Source organism: Octopus bimaculoides, chromosome 7, assembly GCF_001194135.2.
Source record: "Octopus bimaculoides isolate UCB-OBI-ISO-001 chromosome 7, ASM119413v2, whole genome shotgun sequence".
Lineage (NCBI taxonomy): Eukaryota > Metazoa > Mollusca > Cephalopoda > Octopoda > Octopodidae > Octopus > Octopus bimaculoides.
In genome coordinates, this window is record NC_068987.1 from 72514338 (window position 1) to 72526574 (window position 12237).

General features: G+C 35.1%; 2 protein-coding genes across 2 annotated transcripts in view; one reads left to right on the plus strand and one right to left on the minus strand.

Moving 5' to 3' along the window:
• LOC106876492 (dolichyl pyrophosphate Man9GlcNAc2 alpha-1,3-glucosyltransferase) overlaps positions 1-3744 on the plus strand; it is a 33524-nt gene extending 29780 nt beyond the window's left edge. Inside the window, exons 12-14 of the mRNA XM_014925055.2 lie at positions 279-347; positions 2460-2616; positions 3419-3744. Of these exons, the coding sequence (XP_014780541.1) occupies positions 279-347; positions 2460-2616; positions 3419-3688 (496 nt within the window). The 3' untranslated portion in view covers positions 3689-3744. The remainder of the gene's footprint in view (positions 1-278; positions 348-2459; positions 2617-3418) is intronic.
• A 3692-nt stretch (positions 3745-7436) lies between these two features.
• LOC106876491 (uncharacterized) overlaps positions 7437-12237 on the minus strand; it is a 76033-nt gene continuing 71232 nt past the window's right edge. Inside the window, exon 9 of the mRNA XM_014925054.2 lies at positions 7437-12085. Coding sequence (XP_014780540.1) covers positions 11912-12085 — 174 coding nt within the window. The 3' untranslated portion in view covers positions 7437-11911. The remainder of the gene's footprint in view (positions 12086-12237) is intronic.

Below are 12237 nucleotides of genomic sequence, written 5' to 3' on the forward strand. Positions count from 1 at the left end.
TATATATATATATATATATATATATGTGTGTGTGTGTTTGTCCTACCACCATCACTTGACAACTGATGTTGGTGTGTTTATGTCCCTGTAACTTAGTGGTTTGACAAAAGAGACCAATCAAATAAGTACTAGGCTTAAAAAGTGTAAGTACTGGAATTGATTTGTTCGACTAAAGGCAGTGCTCCAGCATGACTGCAGTCAAATGACTGAAACAAGTAAAAAAAATAAAAGAATATATTTATTGTAAAATTTTATTTTTCCCTCTCCATTTTTTTCAGCCCTTTCTGCCTGCTTCTACCAAATTATCCATTCCTTTCTTTCTGGTTTCTGCACATATCAACATTGAGGTAAGTAATATAAAAAATACAATGTTTTATACTGCTATCAGTTAATTATTTAAAGAACAGACTACTATATTCAGTCCCAGCTTGCAGTTTGGGATTGGCTTGGTAAGATGAAATGGAATATGTTACCGGAGTATCAGTATGGTATCTCAATAATATAATGTTCGAACACATTTGAGATAGTTACAAGAAGTAAAAAAGCTGTTACAAAAAAAAGAAAATAAATAAATAAATAAAGGCACAAGTGTGGCTGTGTGGGAAGATACTTCCCAACCACATAGTTCCGGGTTCATTCCCACTTGGGTAAATGTCTTGTACTACAGCCTCAGGCCAATCAAAGCCTTGTGAGTGGATTTGACAAATGGAAACTGAAAGCCTGTTGCATGTATATATATATATATATATATATATATACAGTTCTTCATTACCAACTTTCTCACCTATATATATATATATATATATATATATATATATATATATATATATATATATATATATATATCGCCATGATAGATCGCTGACCACTACATTTATATTTTTTTTCTCCTTGTTTCCTTATTTCTTTCTGTGTTCCTTTCAGTTGAAGAGCGTAGCTCGAAATGTTAAAGACTTTTTCTATTCCCAAGCGTTAAACTAATACATCCATTTGTTGTTTACACAACCTGTCCTCGTCTGTTGTTTTTTTCGTAAATTCTCCCTTATATATATATATATATATATATATATATATGCGTGTGTGTGTTTGTCACCCCATCACTGCTTGACAACCAGTGTTGATGTGTGTCCCCATAACTTAACGGTTCAGTAAAAGACACCGATAGAAAAAGTACTTGTCTTAAAAATAAGTCCTGGGGTCGATTTGTTTGACTAAAACCTTCAAGGCATTATTCCTGCATGGCTGCAGTCAAATGACTGAAACAAATAAAAGAATTGATAAGTGCAGCTGTGGCTGCATGCTTCACAACCATATGGCCTTGGTTTCAATCCTATTGTATGGCATCTTAGATATGTATCTTTTTTTATGGTACTGGGTCAACCAAAGCCTTGTGAGTAGATTTGGTTGACGGAAAACTGAAAGAAGCCTGTGACATATGTATAATTACATATATGTATGTGTCTGTGCATGTTTTGTGCTTGTGTGTACCCTTGTCTTGACATCATAGTTGTAAATGAGCATCACTGTCATACAAGTGATGCTGTTCATTTCCAGTCTTCTGTGAAGAATACATCTTGCCATAGGGAAATATAATACCCTGCTTTGAAACAGATGAAGGTTAGTGACAGGATGTACTTCCCTTTGAAAACTTTACAATTACAATGGGGGAATTTGTTTGACAGCCAGATAGGCTGAGCCTTATTACATACACTTGTGATATAAAATCCCTAGTGTAGTAATAGTAAGATATGACCATGCTGTTAGTAATGTAGCACCTTAAACTTAGCCATTTTGGCTCGCATTAACACATAAGTTGTGTCATGATATTACAGTGGAAGGAAAAAGAAAAAAGTTAGTTTACTTTTTTTGGATCCAAGTGCTGGTGCCATGTTAAAAGCACCCAGCACACACTGTAAAGTAGTTGGCATTAAGCCATAGAAACCAAGCCAAATCAGACTAGAACTTGGTGCAGCTCCCTGACTTTCCAGCTCTGGCCAAACTGTCCAACTCTTGCCAGTATGGAAAAGGGACATTACAGGATGGTGATGATGTCCTAAACATCAATGTTTGTTTTCAGATAGCCCTCATTTCATGTTCTGAGTAATATGTAGCTCTCTTTTCATATCTCCCAAGTTTGAAAAATATTAAGAATGTATATTATATTTGATGCATGGATACTAAAGAAATATGTCCTGTGCATTACATATTATACACAGAACAGGTAAAGGTTTAAACAACAACAACACACACATTTATATGAATGGTACAATTTATGGTTCACACATTTGGACATGCTTTAAAAATCGATGCAAATAATTCCAGCTGCAGCTCGGTCTTTTTCTTGATATCATTTTGAGAATATTATTAGAGACACTAAAGAGAATTTGTAAGTTATTTTGGTTGAACCTTATTCTTGAAGTTTATATGCAACTAAGCCGTTTCCTTTTCTGTTCTTTTAGTATGTTCCCATTGCTTGTGAAAGATGGCCTCATCTTGCAGTATTTTAGTTGTCAAGCATTGTTTGCACTTGTTGTACTCATGCTATACAAAATAATGCCAGACCAAGTCTCTAAGAAGAGAAGTAATTTACTCTTCAACTGGTTACTTCGATGCATGGTAAGTGGGAAAATTTTTTACTGTTATAAAAATGTCTTGAAGGTATAGTAATTTGTTATTGATTTCAATAGGAGCTAATGGTGAACATCGTTAATATCTTTTGATTAGCTTTTCTTTAGTCTATTACTGTTTGTGTCTGGTACACTCTACCATCACCCTGTGTTGCTTGTCTTTCTCTCTCAGGCCACTTGTCATTGTGTGACAATTTGGGCAAATGTCTTCTACTCTAGCTCTGGGCTGAACAAAGCTTTGTGAGTGAATTTGGTAGATGGAAATTGAAAGAAGCTCATTTTGTACATGCACAAATGCATGTGTGTACCCTTGTTTTGATACTGTGTCATGGTTGTAAATGACCATTAATTTGTTCATTTCCAGTCTTCCATGAAAAACATGTCTGGTCATGGGGAAATATTACCTTGTTTGGAAACAGGTGAGAGCTGGCAATGGGAAGGGCATGCCTCAACAAATTACACCTGACCCATGCAACCATGGAAGAGTGGCTGTTAAATGTTGATGATGTCAGTAAAACACACCTTGCCAATTAATGAGCCTACAAGTAGATCTCTCTCAAAACACATCCTATCCTGTCATCTTAAAAAAGCAGTGATATATTTTGACTTCATTCAGGGAATGTTTTTAATCACAAGTATGTTCAATGACCTGGTGTTAAACATGAACAACAACACATATTTGCTCTTTATTATAAATACATTAACTTTTCAGTTTAGATATTGTTGACAATCTGTTGTGTGCATTTTTTCTGTTTTGTTTTTGTAAACATAAATTTCTTTTACTCTTTCAGATGCTCTTGTCTGTATCAATTGGTTTAGCTCTGAGCATAGTTTCCCTGGTTGTTGAGCCACCTAATGATAAACCCGATCTCTTCGCTGTCTTCATTGCAGTCTACTGTTGTGGTCATTTCTTAATGTTTCTCATCTGTTTACACTACATACAGTTTACACTTGATAGACCTCGGTCAAATCCTGTGAAGTCAAACAGTTCTCCAAGAAAAAACGGACCACCAGAACGTAAAAAGGCCTCAGAAGGTCATAAAAAAATTAAAAAGCATTAAATTTTTTTTTTTTATGATATCAAGGTAATAAAAAAACATTTTTTAATTAAAAGTGATGTGGGCTTTGAAATTCTTATTTACTTTATGACTGTGTGACTGAGAAGTTTGCTTTTCACCCACCTGGTTTCAGGTTCAGTCCCACCATGTAGCACCTTATGCAAGTGGTTTCTGCTATAGCTGTAGGTTAGCCGAAGCCTTACGAGTAGATTTTTGTTGATACAAACTGAAAAAAGCCTGCCTGGAGGTGTCTGTGTCCCTTTTTCTTGTCATTATGCGGTAGTTATAAGTAAGCTTCATCATCATACAAACAGTGTTGCTTCCAGTCTTCTATGAAAACGTCTAGTCAAGAGTAAATATTACCTTACTTGGAAATTGGTGAGGGCTGCTAACAAGTAGGGTGTCAGCCTGTAGAAAACCTGTCTCAAAGAATTCCATTTGACCCATACAAGCATGAAACAGTAGATATCATCATCATCATCATCTTATAACATGTTTTTTTCATACAGGCATGGGTTGACAGGAACTGGTAAGTCAGAAGAATGCACCAAACTCTGCTGTCTGTTTAGGCATGGTTTCTCTGGCTGGATGCTCTTCCTAATGCCAACCACTTTAGAGAGTGTACTGGGGGCTTTTTACAGGGCGCCAGCAGCAGTGAGTTCACTGAGTAACTTGCGAACAAGACCCCTTGACTGGGGTGGGGGAGTAGTTTTGGGGCACAGGAGAAAAAGTGTTTTGTAATAGAAGAGAAACATGGCCACCTCAGATGGAGAAGAGAGGGAGAGAAAGATGGTAGAGATTAGATGGAGTGGTGGCAGGGGCCCTATATTTGAGTTATAGGGAGGTGTATATAGTGAAGTAGACCAGAAATTAGAGAAGGTAAGATCACAAAATTGCAAAAAGAAAATGGGAGCTGGGTGGTGGGAAGGGATAATTATATATTCTGTGACTTTATAATTACCACTGGTGGATTGGCAGAATTGTTAGTATTGGTAAGTAAAAGCGCCATGTAATATTTCTTCTAGCATTTATATTCTGAGGTCAACTTTGCCTGCCATCTTTACAGGGTCAATAATGTGAAGTACCAGTTAAATACTGGAGTTGATGTCATTAAACAGTTATCCCTAACCTAAAAATTGCTGGTCTTGTGTCTAAATTACTCCTGTTAAAAGATTTGTGTCTGTAGATGCAGTAGAGCATTTGATTAAATGGTTCAACCAGGATTTATATCTATTTATGAAAGGCATCTGCTTTTCTTTTCCGTCTGTCACTGGCAACATCATACACCAATAGATAAAGGATTGAAAAAATGAAATACTTCTCTCTCTCTCTTTAAAGATAGGCTTAGGCTGAAATGTGAAAAAAAAAAATATTTACCCAATGGCATTCAAACATGAAATATATTCTTCACCAATAAAAGTTTTTTGTTGACACAGACTACCAGTAATTTCCCTGAATTGTGTTTTAACATTTACTTTCATTTGTTTCCATTCAGAGTTCAAATTTTGCCAGAGATGACTGTCTTTCGTATCTTTAGGGGCAATTCGCTTGATTGCCATATACCACTGTAAGAAATCTTTATGATACTGCCAACCCTACATCAGATTCTTAATCCTTCACCATTTCTTTAACCTGCTTCCCTCACTTGAATATATCACCACTCTCCTCCATTAGCTGAATTCATCTTTCCTCGAAATTGTTTCTTAACCAGCAAGTTCTGTAAGTAAACTACCAGGTACAAAAATAGGTCCTAATTACATTAAACTCTTTATGAACTTTACTGAAGCTAGATATTTGTCCAATTCTCAAGCCACTGTAGGTATGTACAGTAATTACATCAACTGCATGGTTGTAACCTCCCTTCCTGGGGTTGAATTCACTGCTTATATTTTTAATAGCAACGCTCTCCATCCAGTGTAGGAATTTACCCTTTACTCTGTCAGACATTCCTGTCTGTTTTCTCAACATCGCCATCACTCTTGATGGCCCACCACATTATAAAGCTGAAACCATTAACATCATCATCATCATTTAACGTCCGTTTTTCATGCTAGCATGGGTTGGATGATTTGACTGGGGACTGGCGAACCAGATGGCTACACCAGACTCCAATCTGATCCGGCAGAGTTTCTACAGCTGGATGCCCTTCCTAATGCCAACCACTCTGAGAGTGTAGTGGGTGCTTTTTACGTGCCACCGGCACGAGGGCCAGTCCAGTGGTACTGGCATCGGCCACGCTCAAATGGTGTTTTTTACGTGTCACCTGCACAGGAGCCAGTCCAATGTTTCATCCACATGCCAGTAAGGCGAAGCTGGAAATGATCGCGCTCAAATGGTGCTTTTTACGTGCCACTGGCATGGAAGGAAGGCTACTGCTCTGGCAGTGATCCCGCTCAAACAGTGGAGTGCTAACAGCACCATCTGAACGGGATCACTGCCAGAACAGTGGTCTCGATTCTGTGCCAGTGGCACGTAGAAAAATTCAACTTCACCAACTATGCAACATGGATTTGAATTTCCTTTTCAAGTCTGAATGGTAATTACTGTGCTGTGCCATGCCCAAACCACTGACAAAGCCTTCAACTCTTTTCCTCCACCCAGTGTACTTAACTTAGGATAAAGTTCTCTTTTCTACAAAATTTTTCCTGCCAGCTTTGCTACTTCTGTTGACTATCCTTCAGGACTTTTACTTTGTTTTTTTCCCTCTAATCTACAAACCACTAATTTTTCACAAAGATATATTCAACACTTGGTGAGAAAGTCCTTCCCTCCTTGCAACAGAGCTCCCAACATCTTCAAAAACTCTTGCTTCAAATATTACACTTGTCCTTCATCTACAGCCCTCATAACTGGCTGCCAAACTACCAATCATTTTGCATCTCTGTCAACCTTATCTACTGTATCACCTGAAAATTGTGTAAGTTTCTGTGGGGGGTGAAATAGGCTGTCAGCTAAGTGATTCATCATCATCTTTTAACATCTGATTTCCCTACTGGCATGAGTTGGACACTTTGATAGGAGCTGACCAGCTGGAGAATTGCCCAGGTTCCAATTGTCTGTTTTAGCATGGTTGCATGCTCTTCCTAATGCCAACCACTTTACAGTGTATATTGGGTGCTTTTTACATGGCACTGGTACCGCCTTTGAACTCGTTTGCAATTTACCCATCCTTCTTTTGGTAGTAATGATCAGTAATTGTACATATAAGCATAAAAATACTGCTGGACTATTTTCATGCACCATCTTTTACTATCTCCCTTCCACCTCTTCCTTATTTACCTACTCTAAGTTTTTCATTCCTTAACCAATCTCTAACTTTATCTCCAATCTCATTCTGGTACAGTTACTACCATTTTCTCCATCACCCACTAAAATTAATTCTTTTGCATAAAAGACTACATAGAGATGTGTTCATTAGATCAGCTAGAAACAGAAGCCAAATTTCCCTCAAATCGTTCTGTCTTAAAAACAAGATACATTAAATAATATAGTCTCAGATATTCCTAAATGAACAAAAAAAGGTCAAAGTTGGAATACCTCTCTGGCCATAGGTCCGTTTCTTTGATCAGTGTTGACCTGGTGCTAAACAACATAACATTTATATACCTGTCTCAGAGGAACATCACAATAGATACAATATATTTTTTTCATGTAAGATTATTTAATAAGCAATCTAGCAACAAGATCTCTTATTCCTTTTGTTGGAATTTTTTTTTTCAAAGATTTTTTAGTAAAGAAAACAAAACAATAATCTGGTTTCATAAATAGGAATTTTTTTTTCTCTTTCTCAAATACTAAAAGATGGTAAAAGCAATGATGAACAACAGTGACAAAGGCACGAAATGCCTGTCCCATTACAGGTATATCCTTGCACAAATGTCCACAAGTCCAAATCCTAAAGATTATAATATGAAGTTCTTGTATTGTAATGATAAATTCTGATTGTGTAAGATTTTCATAGGATAATTTCATTTCATTTGTTTGTGTGAGGGTGTGTGTATGTGTGAATTATTTGGTTTGTTTTATGAGCTATGATTAACAATAGAATAAATTTAACAAATTCATTAACAACAACAACAACAACAACAAAAAAAGAAAAAGAAAATAAATTTCTCAATTTCACACACTTATACTTTCTTTAGACACAGGTTGATTCATAGGTAAATAAATAAGGTATATGTAGATTAATAGAAGTAAATAGGGGTATTTGTAGATAACTTGGGAGACTGACAGATTTTTAGGTAACTAAAACATATGAATAAGAGGTAGACAAATTGATAGATAAGGAAAGAACTGAGCTATAAAGATTTAACTAACATAAGTAAACAAGTCAAAGAGAATGAGATGGCAGAGTGCCAAATAAATATTTGTTATACAATCATAGCATTTATATATATACAGACTCTTATACACACATACAATCACACATAATTATGCTTAACAAACCTGTACCCGCCCATGAAAAACTACAATTCCAAAGCTTTGTTAATGAGATATCTTTAGGTTCAAGTCATAGATTTAGCAAGATGAGCTTGTCTGATCCTTTTTTTTTTTTTTGTGCGTGTGTGTGTGTGTGTTTGTTGTATACCCCACCCACCCCTACACCACCAACACAGAACAATGTACAAGTTCCATTTCTACAATTGGAATTTTGAAAAAGTTTAAAAAAAAAAAAAAAGAAAGAAAAAAAAAGGTTTGATGATAGTAAAATTTTAGTCTCTCATTTTCAGCTTATTACTGGGCTTGGCTTTTGTTATTGAGGCTCCTAAGTATCATATAGACAAAAAAAAAACATATAGGTATGTCCAACTAATTAGGAAACCTCTTATAGTTAGTCACTCAACATGCTGAAAATAGCAGCCAAATCTTCCTCAAATTACACCCTACCATCTTTTAAAAAAAAAAAAAAAAAAAAAAAAAAGTTGAGATACACTATGTCTGAATAAAAGACATCTTTGATCATCGGTCTGCAAGAGCAGGACTGACCTGGAGCTATATAACCACAACAATATACCAGTATTTAAAAGAAAATAAATGATATGTTAGCATGCTATGAGGAGTATCATCAATATCCAACATCAAGCAATCTTTCATCCATGAAACTGCAGCATTTTTCTTTGTCTAGCTTATTCTCATTTAATCAATTCATTTGATTTTATTCTCAACCACATTGCCTTTACAAGAAAGAATACTGCAATTCTTTGAAGGAGGCGCCTGAACCAAAACATTAAGATATTTCTTCTCCTCGTTGCACACCAACAAATCTCAATGTTTTGCTTCATACTGATTTGAAACCAGAACAATGCAGACCAGAACTAGTCTCCCAAATACTGTTACTGACATACATCAAGTTAAGGAATATATATATATATGTGTGTGTGTGTGTGTGTGTAGCAGGAGTGTACCATCTGGGTAGGCAAGGTAGGCAATGCCTATTCAGACTGAAACTATACATATTAATTATTTAATATAAAGGGTAAATGATTTCTAATTCATTATGAAAATGTTAAATTAATGCATGGAATTCAGTGTACAATTCAGTAAATGGTTAAATTTTGGTGTCAGACAGCTATATCTACTGCCCTTCAACTATAATGTATAGACTAATGCATAAAGTTTATTAGTCCCACATGTTGCAGAAGGTATAAAATGTAGGATGAAAACTGCTTGGTGTATCATTACAGAGTGAGGAGTGCATGTGTGTGAGTTACATTGCATGCTTGTTTGCTTCTAACGATTGAGCTAATTTTCAAGATATACATCATATTATGTGAATGTATAAAACAGTAATAATATATTATAAATTATATATATATATATACATACACAAATATGTATCTAACATCTTGATTATAAAATAGTGTTTGCACACATTTTTAAATACAATACAAACTTTTTATATACTTATGTGTGTAAACATATATATATTTGAGAGTAGACATTTTCACATATTGTCTCATAAAAGACCTTTTGAAAATTTACTTTATTTAATGCCTACTGCCTATCCTGAGTATTTAGTCATGGGAGGGACATACCTGATATATGTATTTGTATAGATGGTATGTTATCTTTTCTTACTAAAATAATGATGCCCTTTCTATTAAGAAAAAAACCCCTATTTTCCACCACCTACACACACTGAAGCAATAGGCTTTATGTACCTTTGCTTCAGTGCAGATTACAATGGTTATAGTAAGATTTGAACTTATGGCCATAATAGCTTATAATACAGCCCTGTAACATTATAAATAGTGTAGCTTTTGTTCTCTTTCCAATATATGTCTATGTGCATGTGTGTGTGTGTATATATATATATATATCATCATCGTTCGTTTAACATCCGCTTTCCATGCTAGCATGGGTTGGACGATTTGACTGAGGACTGGTGAAACCAGATGGCTACAACAGGCTCCAATCTATCATCATTTAACGTCCATTATCCATGCTGGCAAGCTGAGAGGCTGCACCAGACTTCAGTCTGATTTGACATGGTTTCCATAGCTGGATGCTACACACACATAAATATACATACTTATTTATTTATATATATATATATATATAGATATATAGGTAGAGAGAGATACATACAGAGTAACTATAATGTACAATTTGATATTATCCTAAATTCTTATAACTTCGATGCTGCAAATGATAGAGTTTAATATGTAAAAAACATTTAAAAGCTAAATGAAGTAATTTTATTGCTATCAATTAAAAATTCATTAAAATTATTTAATTTTTGAAAAAATGTTTAATAGTTACTTCACTTTATTTTATAGGAACATGTAAAGGCTATTGTTTATTTAATTAAAGTTCACTTGATAGATGACCTGGGTGCTAGGATAATTTATGTGATTCAAACATATTTTTAGAACTTCAGAACTGAAATGATAGTGGACATGTTGAAAATGAACACTTTTAAGAATAAATCGATTAAAAATGTAATGCTTTCTTTCACTTAACCGTTTTTCACAGATAAATTATATGATATGTAGAACTGAAGTTATACATATTTAAAATTGCTTAAGAACTTTATAATAACCCTATATATATGTTTGTGTGTATCATAGTGTAAGAATTGCAAAATATATTAAATACATGTTTTACATAGTTCAGACACTATTTGCTAGGTAGAGTGAATAGATATGTTTAGGTTAAAAGCTGATAATTGGCTCAGTTTTGCCCTCAGCAGGACCATTTGTGTTAGTTCACAATAGTCTTGAACAGTCCAGTTTAGAGCAAAATTTTGAGTAGTCTGCTAACATTTGAGAATATATATTATTAATGTGGTGTACATTGAAGGCTTTACTGTGGGGTGAAAAGGTTTTTAGCTTTCCTTGTGTAGCATGCATGCTCATGCAAGTCTTAGACCTCTAGCATTGCTGGTGGTGGTGGTGGTTGTAGTGTTGCTGCTGTAGATGAATAGTGATGTTTATTTGTTGACATTGATATATGTTTGATTTGGGAGAATAGGATTCAAATTATTCACAGTGAGAAAGAATGAGAGAAACTGATGCATCAGGCAATCAACAAAAGACAGAAGTGAATACTGAGGTAAAGAAGAGGTAGGCGAGGCATAGGGAATAAAGAAGTTGAGGATACTGAATAAGGTTGGGTAGGGGAGAAACAGTGACAGATGGAAGCTAGGGCCTACAACGGAGGAAACTGGATGGAGTAAAGATGAGGTTTGAGACAAGGAAGGGGGATAAGATCAATGATGAGCAAATGAGAAAGAGGTAGCAATAACAAGGAAATAATTGAAAGGGATGATGGAATATGGCAAGGGAGATGTGGGAGGAATTAGTAACAAAAGGAAGAGGAAAGTAAGTCTAACATCAAGTAAGGAAGTAAGGTGATAATTAAGGAACTGAAAAGAGCTTAGTGGGTAGCAAAAGAAAGATGAAAGAAATGAAATTTGAAATGACTATAGAACAAGGAACCAAGATTTTAATGAAGAAGGAATCAATAAATGACAGGTGGGATATAGCAATAACAGAGCAGTTTAGCTCTCGGTATAAGGATGGAATATAAACACAAACAAACAAATTGCCAAAAAAACAAAAAAAACACGTGGGGACATATTTTTTCATAAAGAACATAAAAATGGTAAATTTTGGTGCCTACCAAACTGACAATGATTTATAAATACTAACAAATATTTCTAGAGACTGAAACAGTGTAGGAAACACTGTTATCGTTCTGGTCGGTGATGATGTCATTCCTTATTCATAGGACAACAAAGTCATCACTTTCACTGGTCGGCTGCTTTAGTTTGCCATCTTGGTCAACATAACGGATACGGAGGTAGCGTTCTTCATTTAATTCTAATTTGTCCATTTGTAAGTCACCACTTCGGCCATCAACAAATGCAAATGCTGGATAGAGTCCTTTTTGTTTCAGCTGAAGAAGAAAAAGAATAAAACAAATGAAACATTTTTTTTAATAGTGTAGTCAGAGAAGGAAAGCAGCACTAATAATCTATGTTTTAGGTTTCCAAGACAATTAGAAGAAAGAGAAGACAATCTTCATTACCTCACACCTGGTTTAAATGC